This window comes from Acomys russatus, chromosome 13 (genome assembly GCF_903995435.1).
Source record: "Acomys russatus chromosome 13, mAcoRus1.1, whole genome shotgun sequence".
Taxonomy (NCBI): Eukaryota; Metazoa; Chordata; class Mammalia; order Rodentia; family Muridae; genus Acomys; species Acomys russatus.
In genome coordinates, this window is record NC_067149.1 from 46,420,650 (window position 1) to 46,446,750 (window position 26,101).

The 26,101-nt window shown below is 44.4% G+C and overlaps 2 protein-coding genes across 10 annotated transcripts in view; one reads left to right on the forward strand and one right to left on the reverse strand.

Annotated features, from left to right (window-relative positions):
- The window catches only part of Cacna1c (calcium voltage-gated channel subunit alpha1 C), a 638,839-nt gene extending 614,998 nt beyond the window's left edge, over positions 1 to 23,841 (reverse strand). For all 6 annotated transcript variants that reach the window (XM_051155214.1, XM_051155212.1, XM_051155213.1 and 3 more), the window contains exon 1: positions 23,486 to 23,841. In XM_051155214.1, the coding sequence (XP_051011171.1) occupies positions 23,486 to 23,624 (139 nt within the window). In that variant the 5' untranslated portion in view covers positions 23,625 to 23,841. The remainder of the gene's footprint in view (positions 1 to 23,485) is intronic.
- Dcp1b (decapping mRNA 1B) overlaps positions 2,689 to 26,101 on the forward strand; it is a 37,571-nt gene continuing 14,158 nt past the window's right edge. For 3 of the 4 annotated variants that reach the window (XM_051155217.1, XM_051155218.1, XM_051155215.1), the window contains exons 1-3: positions 2,689 to 2,865; positions 7,565 to 7,605; positions 10,860 to 10,987. In XM_051155217.1, coding sequence (XP_051011174.1) covers positions 2,716 to 2,865; positions 7,565 to 7,605; positions 10,860 to 10,987 — 319 coding nt within the window. In that variant the 5' untranslated portion in view covers positions 2,689 to 2,715. The remainder of the gene's footprint in view (positions 2,866 to 7,564; positions 7,606 to 10,859; positions 10,988 to 26,101) is intronic. The other variant, XM_051155216.1, reaches the window with a different exon arrangement.

Consider the following 26,101-nt stretch of genomic DNA (forward strand, 5'->3'; position numbering starts at 1 on the left):
TGTCATTGTATTGGAATTAAAGCCAATAACTACAAAGGATTCATTCATTTATAATAAAAGTAGACTGAGTTGGCGAGATGGTCCAGTAGATAAAGTTCTTATTACACAAATTGGAGGACCTGAGCTCGGATCCCCAGAACTCACAGAAGCAGAAAAAAAAAAAAACCTAGTACTTTGTGGGCAAGTTAGCCTAGTGTATACAGTGGCGAACAAGAGGTCTTGCCTCAAACAAGGCAGAAGGCAAGGCCTGACGCTGAGGTTGTCCTTTGAGCTATCCATCCAGGCCATGTACAATCATGCATGTGTGCTCACACACATTTGCACACACATGCACCACACACACATCAGACACACATACACATAATTCTATTTTAAAGAGTTCTTTTTAGTTTGTGTGTATTTGTGTTTCACCTGTGTATATGTATATTCGCTCACATGCCTGGTGCCCAGAGGACAGAAGACGGCTTGTAATTCTCCAGGAAGTGGAGTTACAGACCATTATGAGCCTCCAAATGTGGATTCCTGGAATCAAACCTAGGTAGTCTGCAAAAGTGCTCTTAACTGCTAAGCTAGTCCTGCGTGTGTGTGTGTGTGTGTGTGTGTGTGTGTGTGTGTGTTGTGGTGTGTTTAACAGGGTCTCACTATCCATCCTGGCTCACCTTGACCCCACTATGGAGACCAGAATGGCCTGAAACAGATTCATCTGTCTCTGCAACCCAAGTGCTGGTATGACAGGCATTGCTAAATTTTTTTTAAACTAAAATTAAGGGTGCTAGTTCAGAGAGAGAGACCCCCATCTCAAAGACAAGGTGGAGAGTAACCAAGAAAGGTACCCAATGTCACCTTTTGCCTCCCACACACATATTCACATGCACACACATGTGAGTACATAAACACGAATACATAAGCGCACATAAACAAGTAAATAAAAATAGTAAGCTGGGGGTGGTGTCAAACTCCTGACATTTGCAAGATGGCGGCCGGAGGATCAAGAGCGCAATTGCAGTCAACATTAGTGGTATAGTGAGTGCACGGTTAGCGTTAGCTACATAAGTCCATCTAAAAAAAAAAAAGGACCTACAAAGTAAAACAAACAAACAAACAAAAAAAAACAGCATGAAACTGTTAATGATTCATGAAAAGTAATTGTTTTCTTATTAAAAATGAGAAAAATAGTATACACTTTTTAAAAGTATCTGGCTTAGTAGACAATAAATAGCATTTGTTTCTGCCTATAATCTGCTGCCATAAAAATCTTCTCTCACATATGTGAACAAGCCCTGGCCTCAGAAAGACAATGCGATTGTATAGGGCACACATCTTTAATGCCCTTTTCATGTAACTACGAATATTCTCTGATGAAATATCAAAAACTGACAAATTGCAGCTCCTTGAAAGCTAATTATCTGGACTCCTATCACCTTTCCATATTTTGTGGCACACTGAAGTCCATTGGTCTACTTTGACCTTGAGTGGATCTCTCACCTATACATGATTTTGTGACAGTATTTTATTGTCTGAAAAACACTGAGTCACTGAGCCAAGGGAGCAATGGCTTTCAAATATCGACAGTTTCCATCAGACCATAATTTTTCTAAAGCATACTCACTGATATCACCGCAGATCTCATCTGAAAAGATTTACGTATTGAGGCACTGAGGAGCTCATGGCCAATTTTTTTAAATTAATCTCAAAAATTGTCATTGTCAATAATGTATTCCCTTGTTTTCTTGAAAGTTACAGAAAAATCTTAATTTTGAAAAAGCCTGTCCAGTTCCTATCCGAATAACCATAGTTTGGTTCATCTTTCTTTCACGTTAAACTAATGCTCTGTCAGGCGGGGTGTCAAAATAAAACTCCCTGGGCTGGGTGGGTGGCAAACCCCGGCAATCCTAGCACTGGAGACCCCAAGGCAGGGGGAGGGCAGGTTGAAGCCCACCATAACTAGACTCTGTCTCAAGAAACAATACCTCACCTCGCCAATAAAACCACAAATTCAGCCCAACTCAAGCACAGAACATTTTTCCTGGAGGCAAATACAACAAAAGCAACAGCTCCACGTTATCCATACTTTCTCTTTCCACCCCCAAACCCACCGCATAACTTACAAAGTATACCCAGAGACTGAATTTTAACAAAATTAGTAATTTTATCAAGTGACACCTGGCTTCAGCTGCTTGTCAAGTTTTCCAGAGAATGCACAGCAGCAATAATACACTGCCTCGTGGTACAGTCTGGGGTCTGCCTTGATTCAGTATCAGTGCACCTGTCCTCAGTGTGCACACATCAGGCAAGTCTCAGCAGCGTCGTGGCCAGTCTTAACCTTGCAGGCCTCTGAGGCTCTCAAGGAATCGTTCACAGATATTGGGGAGCACTCTTTAAGAATCCTCAGAGTTCTTTTTGGTATTATGTTTGATTGGGTTTGGTCATCAAAAAGCCAAAGAAGAGCTATGCCAAGGCGTGGGCCATATCCAAGAAGGAAATATGCACACAGCTCAGGGGCTCTTTAAGGAAGAAATAGCGGATAAAACTGGCTTCCGAAAGTCTGGGCTTCCTGTTGCCAAGGCAACGATCCTCCGCGAGAGGGCCCGGGCGTCGATTGGCGAAGCCTAGCCTGGCTCCCCAAGTTCCGGAAGGTGGCCCCCGCTGCGGTCGCTCGCTCGGCGGTCGATTGAGGGGGCTTCCTGGAGGCCGGGCAAGAGGGCGGGTGGGAAGATGGCGTCCGTGGCGGCAGGTGGCCTGCCTGGGAAAGGGCATGAAATCAGCCTGGCTGCTCTGCGGCGCCACGACCCCTACATCAGTCGCATCGTGGATGTGGCCAGCCAGGTCGCTCTGTACACTTTTGGCCATCGGGCCAACGAGTGGGTGCGTGCAGACGCGGTGGCCGCGCGGACGGTGGGGCGGGGCAGGGCGGGGACGGGGCGGGGGATGCTGGGCATGGCTAGGGGAGTGGGGGCCGGTCGTGGTGGAGGGCGGCCTGCGCGACCCACGGGTGGGTGGGGAAGCTGGATACTGAAGGTGCAGCCGGAGCCGCTGAGAGCAGGGCACAAGCCTAGAGGCCCGGAAGACAGAAACTCTGCAGCAGCGGAGGGCAGTGCGGAGCCCCAAGCTTAGATGGGCGCAGGGAAGTCCATCCTCGCGGAAGGGGAGAAGCCAGAGTCAGAAATGCACGGCAGGCACCCACCAAAGAGCATGCTTTGGGGAATAAAGAGGAAGTGGGTATGGGTGAGACGCCCCAGACTTTGATGTAGGAGGCCATAGTTGGTAGGCTAACCATTTCAGTGCATTTCACAAGATCGAGCCCCAGCCTACAGTAACTGGATGAAGTTTAGTTTCCCTCACAAGTAAAATGAAGTTGGAAGGAGAGACAACTTAGTTTTGGCCTAGGCATTGATTCGTATCTTTTGTTAAGCCACCCCTTTGAATATAAAGATGTCATTTCCCCCCCTTTATTTTGACTTTTGTCCAAATATTCATCTGTATCATCGGTCTTAGTATAGTTCAATGGGATATGAAGAACAGTTTGCAAGGAATTCAAATGTTTTGTTTTTGGTTTGTTCGCCAAGTCTGAAGGAAACATCAAAATTTATGCAAAGAAAACTTTGATTATTGAGCAAATTTTATTTATTTTTTAGTTGAGCAAATTTATGGTTAGATACAGGCTGTATAAGAGCAACCCAAAAACCGTGAACACAAAAAGGATGAAGAAGGGACTGGAGATGGAGCTGGAGGGAAGGCACCTGTTTCCACCCGCAGGACCCCTGAAAAAGGGCCAGGAATCAATTCAGATAGTGTTGTCCTAAGTTCTTAACTGAAGCGAGGCAAAGAATTCATATCTGTTCTCTTGGTAGCCGAACCCGAAGGGGAAATGGGCGGAGTTCTAATGTCCAGGGCTCTGAATATTCATGGCTAGATTAACTGAGGCCATTTTTCCTGGTCACCGGAGGAAATTACCATATGGACGTTAATGTAAAGGGAGTTCCTTCCCTGAAACTTGGATTTGTGTGACCATACTCCACATGTACTCTACATGCACTCTACATGTACTTTATTTCTCTCTAAGGCAGCGAGTGGGTATGCTGAAACCCTTAAATACAGTTCCTCATGCTGTAATGACCTCCATGCATACAATTATTTTCCTTGCTACTTTGTAACTGTAATTGTGCTACTGTTACGATTGTAATGGAGATAGAGGTTTGTCAAAGGGCTTGGGACCCACAGGTTGTAGTCATATGGAGGTAATTCTGTAGCCCAGCTAGAATAGGACCCAGTAAGAGTTAATGGTGTAAATTGTCTCAGCAGGAGGCTCGGTGTAGAAGACCAGAGCTGTTGAAATGTACAGTAGGAGTGTCGTGTCGTTCCCCTCCCCCCCCCCCCCCCCCCCCCCCCCCCGCCCCAAGCAGGTTTTCTAAAGCCTCTTCACAGCCCTGTGTGCCAGAGACCTTTTAAAATCCCTGCAGATGGGACCCAGATAGCCGGTGAAGGCCAGCAACAAACGCTGCTGCGTCGGAAGTGTCACACTGCTTTATTTACAGGAGTCTTGTTTTCCTGCTTCCTGGATTTATTTTCTTCAGACAGGGCATAATCCATCCAGTAAAAGGTCACCCTTTCAAAGTGCTAATCTGGGCTGTGGTTGCCTGGCAAAGGAGAGAGACCTAGTTCAACAACAGAGCAGTCACTGGGGGCAATCAGGTTGTCACCGCTGTTCCCCTGTGCCATATCACTCAGATCTCTGCATGGAAGCCTTTCCAATGTCAACCTAATAAGTACACAGGTCTTCTTAGGAATGAAAGAGAAAGTATTTGAAGAAGGCAGTAGGGGAGTCCTTATTTCATTGGACATCAACATCAGGTATTCAGATGAGAAATAAAGGGTGAACAGAGGATGAGCGTCAAGGGACTTAGGATAGAGCAAAATGGGAGCACATGTACTTAGCATATAGAACATGTGCTTACCATGTAGAGCATGTGCTTAGCATGTGCACCGCCCTGGTTTAATCCTCAGAACACACACATAAAGGCACAAAGTATTAAGAGTTTTGCCGTGACTAGAATGGAAATTTAGAACTAAATTTGTTCCCTTTTTTTTTTGGCCAGGAAAGACTCCCTCCCTGAAATACCCTATTTGTCGATGAAAGCCTATAGCTGGCCAGACCATTTGTTCTCAGCTGGCTTTGATTCTCCCCACATACCCCGGTGACATTTGACAGTATTGGGAAACTTTGAGGATGAGGGTGTTGGTGGCATCTGCCGGCTAGCAGCAGAGGTGTTGCCACCTGTCCTGCAGTGAGCAGGCATGGATGTAGATAATCCAGAACATGAGCTATGCAGAGCTGGAGGCGTGGCTTAGAACCACACGTGTCCCTTCTTTCCAGTTGATAATTCTGAGTTTTCTGTGCGTCACAGTAACTACACTACATCAGAGGGGTGTTGCATCAGATCAGAGCTCTGGATGAGACTCGGACAGCTGGGATAGTGCCTGAAGCTGCAAAGGTGGCAGTGCTACTGCATGTGCAACGAAGAGGGGCAGCTTCAGAAAGACAGAGGGCCCACGTTTCGTTTATTTTAACTTAGAATGTTGAGTAAAGTTGAGATTGCGGTCTGTTGTTCCAGATGTCAGTGTATTTACTTCTAACAATTTAGGAAACAGCGTCGTTTATACTCTTCATTGTTTTGAATAATGATCACCTGTCCAGAACAGTGAACTTACAATTTTAAGTCGGCCTTACCTAGAGGATCTGAGGAGAGCTAATAAAATCCTGTTTTAACTATTGCCAGACCCTAAATTCACTGATTTGTACAGAAAGGACAGAAAAGAAAAGAAAAGAGAAAGCCTGGCTGCCTTCTAAGCCAATTTGAGCCAGCACAGCTCTAACGGCAATGCAATACATTTCCAGACTCCTTTTAGCCAAGTAAGGGCTCTTAAAATGCATTTTTTTTTAATTATTAAAAGATTTGAGTTGTGTAAGCCAGTTATCTTTTTAATGGAGAAGATGAGACAGAACAGTAAATGCATTATCCTAGTGTGACCTGGCAGGAACCTCACTCCAGGCTCATGCTGTAATTACTGAGCCATAACTCCTTCCCAGGAGCAACTCCAAACAAGACTCACGTGTGAGAGTTGTTTCCGTGAGTTGTAGCAAAACTTCTCATTTTGGATTATTCTAAACTAAAGTCATTAAAGTTTTTTTTTGGTTTTGTTTTCAGTAAAGAGAATTTTTGTTGCAAGGGGAAAAAGAGTAATCAGTTGGAAGCATTCGGCTTAATGTGTGCTGGTAAAATATGAAAGCTCTGATGTGCATTCAAAGTGAAGAGGCCTGGGTCAGATACTGCAGGAAGCTGGCCTGGTCTTGTCACTAGGGAGCCTGACGACGGTGCATGCACGTAGGTCCCGCGCCCGTCTCTGCTTCAGTTCCCTGTCCGTGTGACCCATAGTACCATATACTTAGCTCTTGCAGTTTCCTTTTAAAGGTGTTGTATACTGCCTCGACACTTGCCAGCTATGTTAGTTCAGCTCTGAACGGCTTTGCTAGGAGCCCTAAGAACGTGTTGGGCTCCTGGGTGATGCAAGGGCTTCTCCTCTGGAGACCACTCTTCAAAACTCCCTACGCTGTCACGGAGAAAACTGCTGTAATCAAGTAGATTACGTGAAAAGATCCTGCTTTTAAGTCTGTGCCTTTTAAAAATGTTATTCCAATGTTACATCTTTTTGTAAAAGAATGGATCTTGCATCAGAATTATAGAGTACTTAATTTTAAATTATTTGGGCAGTGAATATTATAAAATATTGAGGCCTTAAATAGGATAATAGAATGTTTAAATTAAATTATGTAAATGCAAAAAGAACATGTTAAATTCTGAATTACAGTAACCTCATTATTGGTTAAGCAAAAGAGCTCCATTGCGCTGTGCTGACAACAGGGTCCCAAGGAGCCCAAGTTCCTCCTGTCTGGGAGAAATGGAAGGAAAGCCAAAAACGCAAACTCTCTTTCTAACCTCACCACCTCCCCCAGATTTCCCCTGGCAGTTCTTGAGTCCTAACTTGGTAATATCTCTGTGCAGTGTTCTTTCCAGCCTTTGGCCAAAGTAACTCTGCAGTATTTTGTGCCAAGAAGGTGTTCGTCCTCTCGAAGAGTCTAGCATAACCCCTGTCTGTCTCGCAGTCAGAGCACAGTTATGAACAACTCGTCTGTTCTCCTAATGACAGGGCATGGCGACGAACACAAGATAAAGTAAAGGGGGTTGGGGTGCAGACACCAGTTACTTTGACAGCTTGCTGGGCATGCACTTAGGAGGCTGGAGGAGAGGGGCACGCGCCTGCCACCTCTTCTCTCTGATGAAGTGGGGAGCATACTTTCTCTGTTCCAGCCAGGTGGGCCCCTCATACAGTGTTTGGGAAAGAGAATAGTGACCAAGCAGTCCCCACACAGCAGGCCCTGGTCACGTCACAGTCCATGCCTTCCCCTTCCTGGTGGCCCCTCTGTTGGGGCTCGGGTGTGGCACCCTGGTACTCTGCCTTAGGATGAAGCGCACATACAGACGGGCTCTGTTTGCTTTGTTTCTAGGAGAAGACTGGAGTGGAAGGGACCCTATTTGTTTATACAAGGTAAGAGTATTCTATTTTTAAAAATGCTTTTTGAGATATTTTAGCTTAATTTTGTCACTTCTTGAAAAGCAGTTTTATTTCAAAGAAGTACAACAACCAAATCCATCTGAAATTACTAGCAGGCAAGAGGACTAGTGTAACACGTAATGTCACCTGCCACATTCTGATGATACTAATTTCAGGATGTAATTCCAACTTAAATCTTAATATTTAGTTCAGCAGTAGCTAGGCATCGTCTGATGGCAGTGAACTGCATGCAGTTTTTCAGCATGCTGTACCGCCGGGACATGAGAGCTACAGTGTTCAGAAAGCTAAATTAGTCAGCGTTTGGAAGGGGCTTTGTGGCTCACCTGCCCCCACCCTTAACTGCTTAAAAAAGCACACCCCAGGATTGACTCTGCCTCTCAGGCTTCCACTGTCTAGTTAATGCTGTTTCAGTATTAATTTAATTAATAGGCTCACGCTTTTAGTCATTTTTTAAAAATCAGGTATTAACATTACCTGTGCATGCAGACACAGTATTATACTGTCTTAATGATTACATTTTATTCATACAATTTCCACATAAATGTCCTACCTGAATTCCGACAACTAGTGGGAGCACATAGATTAAATGCAAAAATAAACATAAATAAACAAAATACAAAAATAACCCTGGTTGATATAGCAATTTCACTGAAGAAATAAGTATATATTTACCCATATTCCACTCTAAGATAAACACAATACAGGATATACCATGCCAAGAGCTGGTTGCTGTATAGGCCTCTGTGTGCTGTGGTGGTTGTAGAAGGACTGCTCTTAGCTTGAGCCTCCTGACAGGAAGAAAGGCAAAAGCAGACCCCCAGAGCCTCCTGTAGAAAGGGGCAGTAGGGATTGATTCTGGTACAGAGGGTTTGTACCAGCATAAGTGACGCTGTTGGACAATGGGAGACTAAAGATCCTGACTTTTATTTTTCTAGCAGTAGGGAGCAACTGAAGGCTTAAGGGCTGAGGATCCTTAATACGCTGTGAGAAAATGCATGGAGAGCCAGTGTGGTAGCATCACAAGGAGGCACTTGTTCTAAAAGAACCTGGAGTTAGGCGGGATGTGAAGAGGATGATTGCCTTGAAGTAGGCAGGGGATGATGGAGTTGGGACCAGAATAACTGAAGCTGAAATGAAAGTCTGCATGAGCAGAGGATACAGTGACATTGAGACCTGGAGCCTCTAGGTAAACGCTAGCGTTTGAGCTGAATGACAAAATCGTTGGCAGAAGTCAAACAGCAAGGGGGAGGTGAGGGTGGGTGTCAAGGATGGGGTCTAAGTTTCTCCTTGATCTCCTTGTGTATTTTTCAGAACTGAGAACACAAGGGCCTCAAGCTTACACACTTTTGCCACTGAGCTATACTGCCCCGCCCCAGCCTTGGCTCTTCAAGGTTTTTGAAGTAACACTTTTCACAGTGGTCTCGGTGAATTCAAATGAAGGAATCCAGCCAGTTGGCATAGGGTTATTGTTGGAGAGTTCGGCGTTGTCTTAAGAGGCAAATAGGTATGAGTTGATGGTTGAATTTTAGGGTCAATAGAGACATAAAAAGCAGAACTGGGATAGCCTTAAGAGGCCAGTTGGAGGCAAAGTATAGGAACAGTGGGAGAGGGTGTCAGCTGCCCTGTCATCCAGGGAAAGGAAGGAGTGGCTAGCAAGGCTGCAGTAAGTCTGTTGTTTAGGGTTTTTAATCCCCTTACAACTGAGAAGAATACCCTTCCCTGTTTTTCAATCTCCTTCCTGAAACTATCTCTTTGAGATAATACGTACTGCCTACACCTCTTCTCACATGTGTGCCCGCCCTTCCCACACGTGCAAGTGTGTGTGGTCTGGTGAAGTCTTGACCTTAGTGTGGAGTGACAGCAGTTCACGTTAAGGAAACGAGGCTGCCTGTGGTCCACCTGTACTTCTTTCAGAACTGTTTTCAGTGCATCTTGGATTGTGGGCCTGCTGGATAAACTGTGGTATAGTCCCAGGCCGCTTATGCCATGAGACATATTGCTGTTGATATACATGAAGGTAGCTCCTCCTACTACCTTGAGAATCATTTCTCACGGAACGTGGTGGCACACGCCTTTAATCCCAGCACTCGGGAGGCAGAGGCAGGCAGATGTGTGTGAGTTCGAGGCCAGCCTGATCTACAAAACAAGTCCAAGACAGCCAAGGCTACCCAGAGAAGCCCTAGCTCAAAAAACTAACCAGCCAAACAAACAAACAAGAACCAAGATTCATTTCTTCTGCCTTCCCATGTCTTCCTGTTCATGACAGAGTTCATGAAGATGCAGCTAGTGGGATTGCTGTTTTTCTGAAATGTAATGTTCAGGGCCCGCTGTCGGCCTTAATGCATTTTTATCTCTTCTGCGGTTAAAAGAGAAATCCTTGGTTCTCGAATGGAGGCTCTATCTACCAGCGCTTTACCTCTTTGTAGGATAAGCTCGCCAAAGACTGCCTTCCATCAGTTAAAAAGTTGGGGCTTTAAAAATAAACCCCTGTAAGTGGCAGGGTAGCAGTGTGGCACTGTATCAGTACAAAGTGACTAAACATGAGATAGAACTAACCCTCTTCCTGCTTGTTAGTGACAACCCAGAGGCCAGGTTAACTTGAATGAGTGAGTACAGCTCCGTTAGATGTGAATGCTGTGCCGACTTGTCATCAGAGCTTTCTTACTGAATTATGATATAGCTGTCGCCCCAGCACAGGCAAAGGCACATGTGACATATAGCACGGGCCCTCTGAGCCCCAGCGAGGGGGTAGCCAAAATTTATTGAATACAGTGAAAAATAAGGTTCACTAAAGGTCACAATTTTACCAAGAAAAATTTTATACCAGCTTGTCCAGACAGCCGTTTGCTTTGTATTGAAACGAACGAGGCATGTGCCCTCGGGGCGGTTACTTAGCTTGTGTCTTGTCTCACCGGTTTGTTGACAGTTGCCCCATTTCCCTGAAGTTCTCAATTTCAAACTGACATTTGCACTTTCAATGAAAATTACCTTTTTGTGCAGAGGATATACACTCGCACACATTAAAAATGATGGCCCTCAGGACACTAAGTAGTGCATAGATGCTGGCGGAGGATCCCTGAAATAATGGGTCCTGCTTCCTGTGTGTACAGACTGCTTGCGGAAACTGGATGCACACAGCAGCGTTCAGAGCCGGTGTCGGAATGTGGCTACACTGCAGGTTTGGCATGTTTAGCAATTTGTCTTTCCCCCTGCTCCATGATTTCCAGGTCTGCCTCTCCAAAACATGGATTCACCATTATGAATAGGCTCAGCATGGAAAACAGAACAGAGCCCATTACTGAAGACCTGGACTTCCAGCTCCAGGGCCCTTTCCTTCTCTACCGAAATGCCACGTGTGAGTGTCTCGACACAGTGCTAGTCCGCTTCTGACATCTGGCCAAACGTCGACCGTCGCGGTGTCCTCCTTATCTTCTGCATTTAGTATTAGTGACTAGAGAGTTAACATTTGTTAGCTTGGAATCAGCTTTTTTCTTAGAAAAGCTTAAGCAAGAGTTTCCTTAAGCCCTGCCTTGAGCAGCTCTTTTGCCTGTAGAGCGAACTAGTCATTAACTTTAATCCTTAGCAGGAATGGGGGATGTGGGCACTTGGTCAGGAGACATGAGAGGGACACATACATGGTGTCACTGAACACAGAATTAATGATTTGTTTGGTGGCAGTTTTCCCTCGTGTATCACCTCTGACCAATCATAGTGAAGAGAGATTGAGGGAGGGGGTCTATATTTTTGGAAGACTGTCTTTTGAATATGTGGTCATTGAAAAGCCTAAGTCCAAAGAATTTTGGCCTTTCTGCGTCTCTTAACTGTACTGGTGAGATTGCAGCTGGTAACTAAATGGTCCCTGACGGACTTGAGATGAGGTAGCAGTTGCCTGTGCGGTGTTCTGTCCTCATTTCACTCTTGTGTCTTATCTGACACCTGTGTTGGACCAGGGAAAGACTAGGGAAGCTGTCAGCCTCAGGCCTCCACACCATCGGAGCACACTGCTTGAAAGGTAAGTATGTTCGCGACTGTCACAGAGGCTTTGCGATCTAGTAGTGGTTTCTGCTCTTTGAGTTGTTACTAGGGAGATGGCTCAATGGGTAAAGTGCTTGAACATGAGGACCTGAGTCCGACACTTCAGCCTGAGTGCCCACACGCACACAGTCCATGGCTGGCGGTGTGGGAGGCAAAGTCAAGTGGGTCCCCAAAGCTTGCTGGCCTGCCAGTTTAGCTAAAATGGGGAGATCCAGGTTCAATGGGAGGCCCTGTCTTAAAAACTAAGGTAGCTGCCAGGCGTGGTGGCACATACCTTTAATCCCAGCACTCAGGAGGTGGAGGCAGGCAATTGCTGTGAGTTCGAGGTCAGCCTGGTCTACAAAGTGAGTCCAGGACAGCCAAGGCTACACAGAGAAACCCTATCTCAAAAAATCAACCAAACAATTAAACAAACAAACAAACCCGAACACAATGATTGAGCAGGTAAAGGCTTTGCTGCCAGAGTTTGATCCCTGAAATCCATATGAAGGTAGAAGAGCAGCAACCTCTACAAGTTGTGTACACACACACACACACACACACACTTACATACAACACACAAATATAAAAAGGTGCTTACTCTGCAAACGTGGGGACCTGAGTCCTAATCCCTGTCACCCAAATACAGTCCAGTGCGGTGGTGTGTGTCTGTCATCCAGTGCTGGGGGTCGACACAGGCAGACATGGGGCTTGTGCCCATTCAATCTAGCCTAAATGGTTAGCTCCAGGTTTTGTGAGAGACCTTGTCTTTAAAAGAAAACATGGAAAAGTAGTAGATGAAGGCATGCTGACATCAGCCTCCAGCCTCTATGCATTCTTACATTGGGGAGCACATATGTGTGCGCGCACACGCACACACACCAACACACAGAACTTGCTTACTGTACGCTATTAAGAATTTTAATAATGCAGTACAAGAAATATTTGATGATAATCCCAATGAATAGTTTAAAACTAAATGTAACATTTAATACATTAAACATAATGCTATATTTAATTGTGCATAATTAGGTTGTCATGATAAATGCCCATTCTTTAAATTTTTATGAGAAAAAAAGTAGAGCTATTGAAACTGTAACATGACTTACCAATGGTAGGTTCCATGAAAAGAAAGGTTTTGCAATTTTTTTTTCAAAGTGGTTTGTTGCTGTTTCTTCACTGCATGCTTATAGTTCTGTCAGAATCTTTAAAGGATATTATATTCGGGCTGAGGAGCCCACTCAGTAAAGTGCATGTTGTGCAAACATTGTCGCTGTGAGTTCGATTCCCCAGACCAATGTGCAGAGCTGGGTGTGGTAGTGTATGCGCTTCCAGTCCTCAGGAAGCAGAGATGGGCAGGCCCTGAGCTGACTGGCCAGCCAGCCTTGCTGAGCTTTCCAAGCCAGAGAGACTGTCTCAAAAAATAAGGTGGGCAGCACCTGAGAAAGAAGACACTGAAGTAGATGTCTGGCTTGTACACCCAAAAATTACTATGTTCTGTGTCAAATTAACATATTCAAATACTAATAAAGAAGCCACAAAAGTTAATGTAGAATAGGGGCTGGGAGATGGCTCAGCGGTTAAGAGCACTGGCTGCTTGCTCTTCCAGAGGCCCAAGGTTTGATTCACAGCATCCATGTGGTAGCTCACAACTGTCAATAACCACAGTTTCAGGGGACTCAACACCCTCTTTTGACCTCCACAGCTCCCAGGCAATAAGTGGTGAATATGTATGTATGTATGTATGTATGTATGTATGTATGTATGTATAATAAAAATAATGTAGGACATAAGATAAATGAATACTAATGACCTATTATGGTCATTTCTGGTTGTTCTTACTTTGGACAAATAATTGATCTAGTCACTATCGATATTTTAAATTCTTATATATTTTATTATGTCATATACTGCACCAAAAATTTATATTTCCTTAATGCATTGATTTATAAAATAGCTTTTGTAAGTTTCACAGGGCCTGTCTGACAGAAAATGCTGTGTGGAGTTAGTGAGCTCACAGTAAGCCTCTCTAAGTCTGCTTGGGATGGCACCAGCAGCCCCCTGTGACTGTTGACCTTGAGTGTGGCTTGTCTGAAGGGACAGGACTGTGTGTTTAAAGCACACAGCATGTTTCAGAGTCTTAGCACAATAAACAAACAAATAATGAATAAATAAATGAAAAAAGGACTTTTTAGAACTCTTATAATTTTATATTTGTTAATGTTAAAATGGTAATCTTTTGGATAATTGGGCTAAATAAAATGTATTTTTTTAATTTACTTTTACCTTCTACTTAGTTGTTTTTAATTTAAAATGGCAGGCATGGCCCATAGCTGTGGGTCTTACACTTCTGTTGATGAGCCTGCTCTGCTTTCATTGGCGTTTTACAGATGAGAAAAAATGAGGCTTGCGGAGCGGTGACAGCCCCACATGGCCACCTACAGTCCTGCCCCTGGGTGCTGTTCACACCCCCGCATTGCTCCCCCTGCTGTTCAGCATGGGTACGAATGGAAACCAGTCTTTGGGACGCATGGATGGTTGTTTCTAATGAGTCCCCATATTAAAATATGCAGCTCAGTCTCCATGTGAGTCCCGTCATGTGAGGATCAGGGACTGTCCTTGCCATGGACTCTGCCCGCTCTCATCACCTCCCCCTGGCGGGGTGCCTTGCCAGACCACAGAGGAAGAGGATGCAGTCAGTCCTGATGAGACTTGATAGGCTGGGGTCCGTTGGTAGGGGAGGAGGGCTCCCCCTTTCTAAGGGTTAGGGGAGAGGGGTTTGTGGGAAGAGGGAGGGAGGGTGGGACTGGGAGGAGATGCGGGAGAGGCTACAAAAAAGTGAATAATTTTTTAATAAATTATAAAAATGAAATCAATTAAACAGAATTGAAGGCATTGTCTTTTTTCTCTTCTGCAATCATTTTGCTCTGTTTTGTCCTCCTTCGGATCTAATGCTGACTGCCTCCGAAACCAGTCACTTGGTCACAGTTTTTTTATTGAGGGTTCTCAGTCCCTGACATCCTAGGTCCACTGAAGGTACATCAGGCATGTGTCAGGGTCTGGTAACTTCTCAAATGTTTCTTACAGCTCAGCTATTTATGTAGCTCTTGCATTTGGCTTTCTAACTATCCAGGGAGCTGGCTTCGTGCAGGGTTGCTTTTCATGGTGGCCACCTCGCTGGGGTCTGTACAGACCTAGAGGTCCTTGGCCTTTGCCTGCTGCACAAGTCGTGAGTCATGTCTGCCATTGCAATAGAGTGGGGCTGGAACAGCTGCACGGCCAATTTTCTCACTGAATTTTTTTAGACTCATCAGATGAAGAAAAAAGTTAATTAGATGAATCTAGAAGAATGAAATAAGAAAGCAGAAAAATCCCAAACTCTTCATTTAATTAGTAAAGAAAAACCCATTTCATAAGTAATTTTGAATTTTAATCAAACACAAAATAGATTACTTTATTGTAGTAAAGGGTTTATCGTCTGAGTTTCATTGGAGTTGATTGAAATGAAATTTGATCTACATGAGCTTTCATTTATTTGTTCGTTTGGGGTGTGTGTGTGTTCGTTCACGTGCACATGGATTGCAAGGATGTGCACCTATGTGTGCATGCTGAGAGGTGTCAGAAATCTTCCTCTGTTGTTTCCTTCCCTATCCCTGTGATACAGGCTCTCCCACTGGACCGGAAGCGGCTGTTTTCGCCAGGGTGGCTGGCCTGCCAGCTCCCGGAATGTGCCTGCCTTTAGTACCTCCCCTCCTTCTCAGGGCTCGGATTCTAAAAATAAGATGTTAAAAGCAGATAAGACAGTTATTAAATCTGGAGTGAAATTGCATGCATTCATTTGTTCTACAGACATGTACTGTCTGCCAGGCACTGTGATGGGCTTTGTATGGGCCATCCTATTAAATTCTTGTAACTTTTTTTGGGGGAATGCTGTGTTTTCTGTTTTACCACTGAAGATACTGAGTCTGGGAAAATATATCTCAGTGGCTAAGAGCACTGGCTGCTCTTCTAGAAGACCCGGGTCAATCCCCAGCTCCCACACGGTGCTTACAACTGTCTGTAACTTCTGTTCCAGGGGTTCCAACTCCCGTTTCTGGCCTCTGTGGGCACCAGGCATGCAAGTGGTACACAAACATATATGGAGGCAAAACACCAACACACATAAAGTTTTAAAAATAATAAAAATCCAAACTATTATAAGTGCTGAAATGACAGTTCAAAGGTTTGGATTTGGAGTTTTCAGTTGCTTCTCAGGTAGGGTAAGGTCAAGTGCAGATTGTGGGTTTTCAGGTTGGAAATGAGTTACAGGTGAAGTCTACACAAATGGTCCAACATAAACAAACAAACAAACCGAAAATGGAACCCTAGAACACTCTGGTCTCAAACATTTCCCATAAGGAACACAGAGCCCCACAGGCAGCGCAAGTCCAATGTAGACTAGGAAACTAAAAAAAGGATTTATACACTGAAAAATCTCCCCTCCCCTCTGACCCCTTCCTCCCTCTCCCCTCTCTTTCCTCACTCCCCTCCTCTTCCCCTCTCCCATGAACCCCAGGGCCTTGAGCATGATAGACAAACTCTGTCCTGCTCAGCCACACCCCAGTCCCCTGCTGAAGGTCTCTTGTATTAACTGTCTAGTAATGTGAGTTCATGCTCAGGTCAGGGAGTTCAAGACCACGTGAGACCCACGTCTCCCTTTACCACCTGCACTGACTCTTCGTCTTTGTTTTTGTCACAAAATTCACTTTTTTAAATAGTCAGTTTTCTCACAGGGATGCAATTTTCTAACATCCTTTTTGCAATCCTTTTCCTAAAATAGTATATAATAAGTAATAGTTTTTAAATATAATTTTAAATATTTTCTTGATGACTAGTAAAGTACATACTTTAATTTATTCAGGAGCTTCAGCTAAGCTGTATATAGCCACAATAAATAGCAGCAGTAAGAAAGTCAGATTTACAAATAAAGGGTGAGCATTCTTTGGAAGGAGCATCGCTCACTCTACTAAGAATGCGATCTGTGAACCCTTTGGCTCTGCCATTAAACTGCCATAAATCAGTAAGTTACTCTGTAGGCATGAGTAATAAATTTCAAGTCCTTGTGGACAAAGACTATATCCTATATTTTAACTGTGTTCTGTGATTCCACATGGGCCTAGAAAAAAATGGATCAGGATGAGAAATAAACATGCAGACTGCAAATAATCCCCCAGATTATTTGTACCAATTCCAGAGTTTGTGTGTGTGTGTGTGTGTGTGTGTGTGTGAATGATGATGGTTTTGTCTGTCATTCTAACCATTAGTGTGCTTAAAACAAAGCTTTGAAGCTGTTCAGTTTAGAAGCGGGGCCACAGGCTGTCCAGCTCTCAGAAATGCTTCCCTATGCCTCACCTCATGTCAGAGTGTCAGCCCTGCCTGTTAAGCTTATACAGAGCATCAAGCAAGGCTGAGCTGTGGGTTCCCTCACGCATTCGGGCTCTTGTTTTGTTTTTGTTTTGTTTTTGAGACAGGGTTTCCCTGTGTAGCCCTGGTTTTCTTAGAGCTCACTCTGTAGGCCAGGCTCGCTTCAAACTCACAGAGATCCACCTGCTTCTGCCTCTAGAATGGGATTTAGGCTTCTTAAACATTCTAGATTCCAGGATATTTAGAGGAATAAAAGTCTTCCAGCTTAGCAGGTTCGAGAGCCCTGAGATTTGTCACCTCTAACCTTAGCATCATCTAGGCTATCTATATAAAAGGAGCTAAAAGGTTAAAAGCAAACCTAATGGAAATGTACTACAAGAAAATGAAAATAAAAATCTCATTATCTTTCCACAGACTACCAGGCTTATTTTTTTCCATTTTAGGATATTTGCTGGTATATTGATTTTTTTTTTTTTTTTTTGAAACAGGGTTTCACCGTGTAGCCTTGGCTGTCCTATATTGATATTCTTAAATAGTATTTTTTTTTTTAGATTATTTATTTTCATGAGTATGAGTGTCTTGCTGACATGTCTGTCTGTATACTATGTACATTCCTGGTACTCATACAGGTCAGACAAGGGCATTAGGTCCTCTGGAACTGGAGTTACAGATGGTTGTGGACCACGATTGGGTGTTGGGAAATGAGCCTGTATCTCTGTAGGAGCAGCGCGTGTTCTTAAGCAGTGAGCCATCTCTCCAGCTCTCTCAAGTGGTAATCTGTAACCCCTTTTGGGCCCTAGAATCTGATTCCTCCTTACTTTTCTTCCCTCCCTCCTGCCTTCCTCCTTCTCCCTCCGCAGATGTGTTTTCGATTGCTTTCCATGAGCCAGGTGTCATTCTAAGGTCTGTGCATTGTGGTTCACCCTCAGGATGTCTGTGCACAGCATTTTACAGACTTAAATTCTAGGGGCTCCTAGAAGCCACCGAAGGTCAACACACCTCTTTAAAGTAATTAGCTAAAAGTCCTTGAATCCTTTTTAGACAGAAACTTGATCTTTACAAGAATAACAACAGCATGCTTTTCTCTTCTGGATCTGCCTGGTAATATAAGATCCTCATGGGAAACCCATCTAATCATAAGTAACGCAGAGTAGGAGACAAGGACCTTGACTCTCTATATTGGGTCAGATAGGAACTTACACTCTTCCTGTGTGTGGTAGGTGTGATGCTGCCCTCGGTGACCTGCAGAGACTGCAGTGTACTTCTTAAGAAAAGCAGAAGGTCTCTTGAAAGTGAAAACCTACTACTTGGTCAGAGAGTCTCAGTTTGTGTCTTTAAGCCACCATGTCCACTCTGGGTGAGAGGGCCCTCTGTGCTATGGCCCTTTGCACACCTGCTGCCACTGGAGTGATGAAACTTGTCACTCTGCCCTGAGACCCAGAGTCATCGTTTGTTCTGTCAGTACTCTCCTCCTGCTGGAAGGATCTAAACGCTAAAGGAGACAGTTTATGTGAAAACTGGCATTCTGTCAATTACAGAGAACTCCGAAGATGTCAAGTGAGGCAGTATTTCACGTGTGAGTCCTGAGTGCATCTGATAGCTCCTGAGGCAGTTCTTGTCAGCACCCCACACCGCCTGGGCAAGGCCTACCCCTGACCCACAGCACTCAGCCTAACAGGTCTGCACTTTCACTGTAGAATGTTAGGCCCTCAGGAGTGAGACTTACATGAATTTAGAGGGAAGATTATTATATATATCGAAGCTCACTCGGTGGAATAATATGGCATGCTTGGGTGAAAAAGAGTCCGTGGGGCAAAGTCACATATTACAGGTAGTCTGCCGCTGCTGCAGAATACAATCTAAATGAAGTCACTTCTGCTTTGTCCTCAGCCGTACAGACAAGAGAGTCTTGGCATTACCAGGAAATAAGCATTCACGTAGTAATGTTGGTTCAATTTGTATGCTGCATTTGTGCCTTGTAGTTGTACAATATATTTTGTTTCAGAGAGCCAAATTTTATATGATGAAAGCCTAAATCTTGGCAGAGAAAAACTGTATTCCAAAGCCTTCGTCTCTGTGCCTTCTGAGAGAAGCATCTTTCACTCCTCTTGCCTCAGCGGACAGAGAGTGGGCAGTATGGCTTCAGAGTGTTGGTGTACATTTTGCATTCCATTTCTATATTGCTATATTGTGTTCAAAAATCACAAGATAATTTCAAGTAATCGTGTTCTGGAATCAAGGTTAGTTGATTCCAAAAGGAATCTTATGTTTGTGGTCCAGGAGAAAGAAAGCAATTAGGCCATGAGCTGGTGCTGGACTCACTGCATACACAGCCCCTAGATCTCATCTCAGAACAGAGCTGCAACATGACCTAATTGTTCTCAACATAAAGGGTGTTGGGAACACTTGGTATCTCCTGTACCCACAGAAGATAACAGTCAGAATGACAGAAGGACGGAGCCTCTGGGTCACTCCTGCCCTCACTGGCTACATAGCCTCCGTGCCAGACCTTAGAAGCTTTCTGGTGCTCGGGTGGTTTCTAGTTAAACTGTTTGCGCAAAGCGGCCCAGTCATCTTCAAACACATGATCAAATCATCCAACTCAAACATGAGGAAGTCTGTGCTTCTGGGATTTTTTTGTTTTAAGGAGAACAATTTTTGACCGGTAGAAATACTGTTTTATGTTTAGCTTTAAGCATCACAAACTCTAATTATGAAACAGGATTCATTTCCCTTTGTTAATACTCATTTACAACAATGCTTTTCAGAATGCTACTGGAATAAGTGAGATAACGTCAGTGCAAGTAAGCTCAAGGTTACTCTTATAACACGTGCCTAGCACGTGAGTGGCATAGTTGCTTGCTACACCACATCCTGTAAGGAAGAGAAATACGTTGTTTGTCTCTCAGTTGCCAGTGGGAGAAGTAGTCAGGCAGGAAGAATGACAGGGTAGAACCGTTGCAATCATAAACACACATAAAAAGAGTGCATGAGTGGCTGCCCAGTGCCAGGTCAATAAAACTATGTCATCGCTATTAACTCACATCTGAATGGCAAAGTCCTGTCACTGCTGCTTACAGTGATAAGAATGTGAAGGGCTTGAAGCAAAGTCAACTCTTGGCTGAGTTAGAAGACTACCTGCCAGAGGCCGTGTGACCTGGTAGAGCAGGTCACTTGGCAAAGAACTCCAGCCCATCTGGTCCGTGATGGTTAATTAAGCCAGAATGGATATTAACCCTGGTAAGGGCTATGGATAGAATAAAGACCTTGGCTAGTTGGCGTGAACAGACACCTGTTGCCAGACTCCACATGCTGTGTTGTTGAAGTCCTCCAGGGGCTTGTGGTGTGATCCAGGGAACAGATGTGTACATGCTTACATAGGACATTTCTCCTACAAAGATACACAACGAGACTGGGAGCAAAGAAAATCATTGACAGTTTATCCCAGGAAGAGTGGAGAAGGATGGGGTTTTCAAGGATAAATAGGAGCTCAGAGGCAGAGGGAAACGGCATAGGAAATCCACTTGGTATTTGTGTCTCAGATTTTGAAATTTATCAGCAAAATTATGAATAAAATGGAGACAAACTTGAGTGTCAACAAAGCAGAGTAAATTGTTGCTGTTTCTCTTACTGTTAATCTAGGGTTTTTCAGATTCTTAATTTTTTTTTGTGCATTCCTTTACTGCATTAAACTTCTTAGAGTAAAGTAACTTTTGCCTGAGAGAAATAGAGTGAAGAAGTTAGTGTATAGTGAAGCTAGCTCTGCCCTGAGAGGATGTTGTTTCCCCACTGAGGAGGGCAGGGACTCTGAGATGAGGAAGTCTCATGACACGTAATAAAACTCTTTAAAAACTAAATACGTCTCTTACTTTTAAAGTAACAAGTTCTATATTGATGGTTGGAAATGCATATTAAGTCAAATTAATATAATGCTTTCTGTATAAGGTTTTAATTTAGTTTTAATAGCATTAACTTTCTAAAACAGTACATTTATCTGGATGTGGGAGTTTGTTTTTACTAGGCAGGTTTTCTGGTGTTGGCGTCAAACGTTCAGTGGTGTTAGTTGCCGTTAAACAGCAACCGCTTCTCGTCTGCTGTGAACCTTCCAGTGTCCCAAGATCATGGGATCAGGGCTGCTGATTTGTGAGTCGCAGTAAAACTATGTCGTATGAGAAGAACCAGACCCGGAGCCAAAGATAACAATGCTGTGTAGCTGCTCTGAGGCCAGCGAAGATTTTGTTTTACAAGACATGTCCGTGTTTGGTCAGTAAAGCCAGAGCGGAAGGTGAATGAAAGAACATTACTTTAAAGGTATTAGAGAGCACGCCCCAGGGAAGCAGCACTCAGCACAGCCGTTCCAAATGGGTAGAAGGGCAGGACTGACAGAGCTAGGCTGCCGCAGCCTCGGCTTCGCATCTATGGAGCCAGGACCCAGCCCTCGGTGCCACTCTGGAGCCTTCTACTGTGGACACCACAGCTGATACAAGCCTCTCTGGCTTCCCGCCTTCCCCCAGACTCCTTATACTCCTATTCTGAAAAGCCTCTGTTTTTAAAAATGCAAATCCTGTGAGTTCAAGGCCAGCCTGATCTACAAAATCAGTCCAGGACAGCCAAGGCTACACAGAGAAACCCTGTCTCGAAAAACCAAAAAAAAAAAAGCAAATCCCAAGTAATCCACGACATAAATTTACCATGAGGTCAAGGCCAGCATGGACAACACAGAGAGTAACATTCCAGCATAGGCTGCATAGCAAAACACTGCCTTAGAAGAGCAAAAGGCTGGCAAGATGACTCAGCAGGTGAAGGTGCTTGTTGCCAAGGTTGCTGACCTGAGTTCAGTCCCAGGGTACACATGGTTGAAGGAGAGAACGAACGGACTGCCTGCGTATCCTCTCACCGCCGTACGCTTCTACATACAAGTAAACAAAATGTGATTCTAGTCCAAACAAATCCAAACACGGACTAATTCCAGTCTTTCATAGCCAAGCTTATGTAGAAATCAAACCAAAGCATGAAAAAGGGGTTGTTTTGTTTTTTGAGACTTTGTGTATCTAATTTAGAGAGCTGTGAGCAGCATATCTTAGAGAAAATAGGTGAAATTGAGGAAAGTGCCTTGGCTGGCTTGGCTCATGGAGTTGTGTGGCCGCACAGGCTTCTGGGAGGAGGAGTTGCTCAGATGCACGCTCCTAGTGGCTGCAGCCCCTTCATGTTTGCCTTTCTTCTCTAAAGCATGTGACATCTTTCAGAAGGGTGGGTCTATGTGTATGCTTGCCGCCAGCCTCCAGGAAATAGGCCTCTTTAGCTTGGTCAAACACACAACAGCTTGAACTGGGTAAGTAGGATAGTAAGCAAAAAATACTGTGTTCGAACAGAGTCCCCCAAACAGATGTATACACCAGTTACACATCTGGGTTAAGATTGTTATCCTGCTTGTTTGAGGAAGGACCAGAACGTGAGTGGGGTGTGAAGAGATTTAAAAGGTTTTGAGTTATCCTCAAACACCCAAATAAATTTGCAGGACTGACTACTGCCAGGTTCCCAGTAAAGAGAGAACCGAGAGCTTTTGAAATCAAAAGAATGGCCTGACCCTTTTACAGGAGAAAGAAAAGATGGGGGAGAAAGGAAGGAAGGAGGGAAAGGAGGGGGCCTCCAGGTGAGAAAGCAAAATCAAATCAGAACTGCCATTTAAAAAGTTTTATACATCCCTTAACACATTTCTATCCCGCTTGCTAACTATGTGGGTATATGCTTTCTTTAAAAGTTTAGCCCAAATCTTTATTAAATAGTTTCATGTTGAAAAGTACTTGGCATAAAATAGAAAACAAATGGTAATATCTTATTAAGTAGAAACATTTAGTAGCATAAACAAGATTGGGGGAGGGGCCCTAAGATCATTCACCCAAAATGAACTGCTGTGCTGTACTAATAGAAGTCAGAAGGCCCAAGTGAAAATGTGCATTTAAGTGACATTTGACACTGCCTCTAATGACCGCTTAATTGGCCCATTGAAGCTTGATTGGCTTTTACCTTTCCCCCAGAAGAAACAGTAAAGAATTGTCACGTTCCCTAGTACAGTCCGCATGCTCACGCTTGCCTCTGTTGGCCCACAAAACCCAGATATAGACTATGATATGGATTCACTCTCCTCAATCTTTCTTATGGAATTGAAAGGACGGCGGACGACAGGAGGACACCAGATGACATGTATTTTACCACAGCAAGGCTCTTTTCTGTGGAGCATTGTCCATACATAACATCCGGGAAAGGGCAGTGCCAGGCAGAACTGTACACCAGTGAGGCCGGAAGTCCCGGTTAAACCGTAGGGATTGTGCAGACATGCAGGAGCATGTGCTGGTGAGGAACCTTCTAGGAGCCTACTTTCTAGGGGAGCTCTCAGCTCACTTGTCCTTTCTCTGCTCCACTTTGGGTTTCTTACCTCCAGGAGAGCTGTAGAAACAGTTGAGTTGAGCTTCGCGGACCACCTTACCCTTGAACTTGCCTTCTGTTTCCTCAGACAGGGGACTGGAAAGCGGCTGGTATGGTGGGGTGGACGGCTGAACGAGGGCCCGAATCATTGTGACTTCCAGCTGGCTACTAGCAGCTAATTTCACAGCTAAACATTTATCCCACTTGTAATTTTCCCTTGTACCTTATGGAAATTCAGAAGCAATTCGTGTGGCCACATTTGAGGGCCGTAAGAACTCATATGGCCCCAGCACTCCTGTGAATCCAGGCGTTCGCGCTCAGGCTTAGAGTCCTGAAAACATGCCTCCTTTCTTGCTTCTCCTCCACTGCATCTTCCACCTTTCTGCTGTGCTCGGACCCGTGCAGAGATAAGCCCTGCCCCAGTGGAGCCTGGCATGGAAACGGGAAGCAAATGGCTTCTGTCAGCCTGTCAGCTCGACACCTCCTGAAGACGATGAGTTCTGGCCTTTGTATATCACCACAAGCTGTCTGGCACAGCCTCTTGTGTGGAAGGGTGACAGGCCTAGTAGGCTGAGCCTGGGCCCACGACACAGGGGACTCAAGCTGGAATGTGCACGTCCATGGACTCACAGGGCCGCTGAGCCGCACAGCTATTTTAAGGGCACAGGCCCAGACCTCTCTATCTTGGTGCTCCTTTTAGTAGCCAGGAATGCTGGTAAATTTGTGTTTTATCTTTCCCTCTCCCTGCCTATTTCAACCTTATGTTAAGCTAAATATTAACTAGATAAAAAAAGAGCTGTTTCAGATGATCCCATTCGGATGCTAAAAACCATGTTGTCCTGAATAGCACCGACAAACCCAGTGTTTCCAACCATTGTGCTCCAGCATTTGATGCTTCCCAGTGCTTTTCTGCCCTAAACTTGTGTGTCAGCATCTCATGGTAATGAAGATGTCAAAAGGCCTTTGTTCGTGCCAACAGTTCCTTGGCATCTTGCCCTTATGGGACTCCAGTTCCTTATGTCAGATGTCACACAGGAGGAAGAATGGCACCCGGAATGCTTGTTAGTATGGTCTACTGGTAAGACACCTGTTGCCGCCGTCTCTGCCGCTGGTTTTAGTTTCTGGTTGCACCGTGGGTTCCTGACTTGCCATTTTGGAAAACTTAGTTTCCAAAGAAGGAATGAATTCATTGTGGCTGAACAGCCCAAAGCACCTCTTGTAACTGTGACAGAAAAGTCAGGCATGTGAATGCACGGAGCTTCTCACAAGGCTGAGTGCTAGCAGTCCTGCCTGACCTTATAAGAACAGAGCACTGGAAGCTGTAAGGAAGCTGAGTGGGGGTGACTTCCCCGTGAGTTCGAGGCCAGCCTGGTCTACAAAGTAAGTCCAGGATAGCCAAGGTTACACAGAGAAACCCTGTCTTGAAAAACAAACAAGCAAATAAGTCTTGATGCAAAGGTTTTGCATGTGAAAGTGGTCACAGCACACTGATTGGAGAACGGTGATGTTCTCATTTTCCTCAGATTTGTCAGAGTCCCTAAGACGAGTGTGTGTGTATGTGTTTCTATCTGAGAGAGTCACCAGGCTGAAAAAGCCAGGCCTTCCTCTCCCTTTGCCCTCTTCCTATGTAGGTGTCTGAGGCACAGGTTCTGCATACAGGGGTGGGAGAGATGACTTATGGGCAAAGAGCGTTTACTGCTTTTCCAGACGTGCAGGCTTGGTTCCCAGCACCCACATCTGGAAGCTCAACTTCCTGCAACTCCAGCTCTAATGCCCTTTCTGGCATGTGTGTGCACTGCACACGTGACATGCACATGTGGGCGCACATGCACACACGTGTGTACATGCACACACACAAACTTTTTAAAAAAGAGTCTGCATGCACTTGATCAGTACAGAAGTAAAGTTTAAAGTCTTGGTGATGACTTTTAGCAAGTTGGTGATTTGGATTCATAAGGCTTCCTTTTTATATTTAACAAAGCGTTAAGAAGGCGTTTCCTGTACCTTTGGATGCTCATATCAGTCCTGTCCCGAAGCAGGGAGCCCAGGTCTGGCCATTGTGAGATGAGTGAGGAGAAAGGGATGTTCTTAGACCACCAGAGCTGTCTCCATTCAAAATAATCAAGTGCTTTGAAAGTTGAAATTTTGTGTTTTCCTTTAAAGTATTTTTTTGCTAATTTTCATTGCTCTGTCATTACTGTTGTTTTCAGTCAAGTTTTGCTTAGTGCCCATGTAGTTATTGTATTATTAATGAGTATTTGTGTATATGACCAAGACCTAAGCTAGACAGATAAACACTACATTTAATAGAATCTTATTTGAAAAAAAAAATTGTAAGTTTTCTGCAGACATTTTTAAATGAAATTCATTATTAAAATATATTTTCCTAGTTCCCTATCCTAATAACTCACAGCCAGTTTTTCAGTTAACAGATTCGTTGGAGAAGGAGAGGGAAGGAAGTTTCTAGGCATAATTTGAGCATCAGGTTTCTGAATATTTAAAAATAAAGATGAAATGTGTTTGTGAAATGTGCAAATGGAATATAGAAACAATGAAGCCTCAAAGCCAAGAAGTTGGGGACTCCTGATCTCATTTTCGATCTGTAGTCACTGTTTAAGACATATCA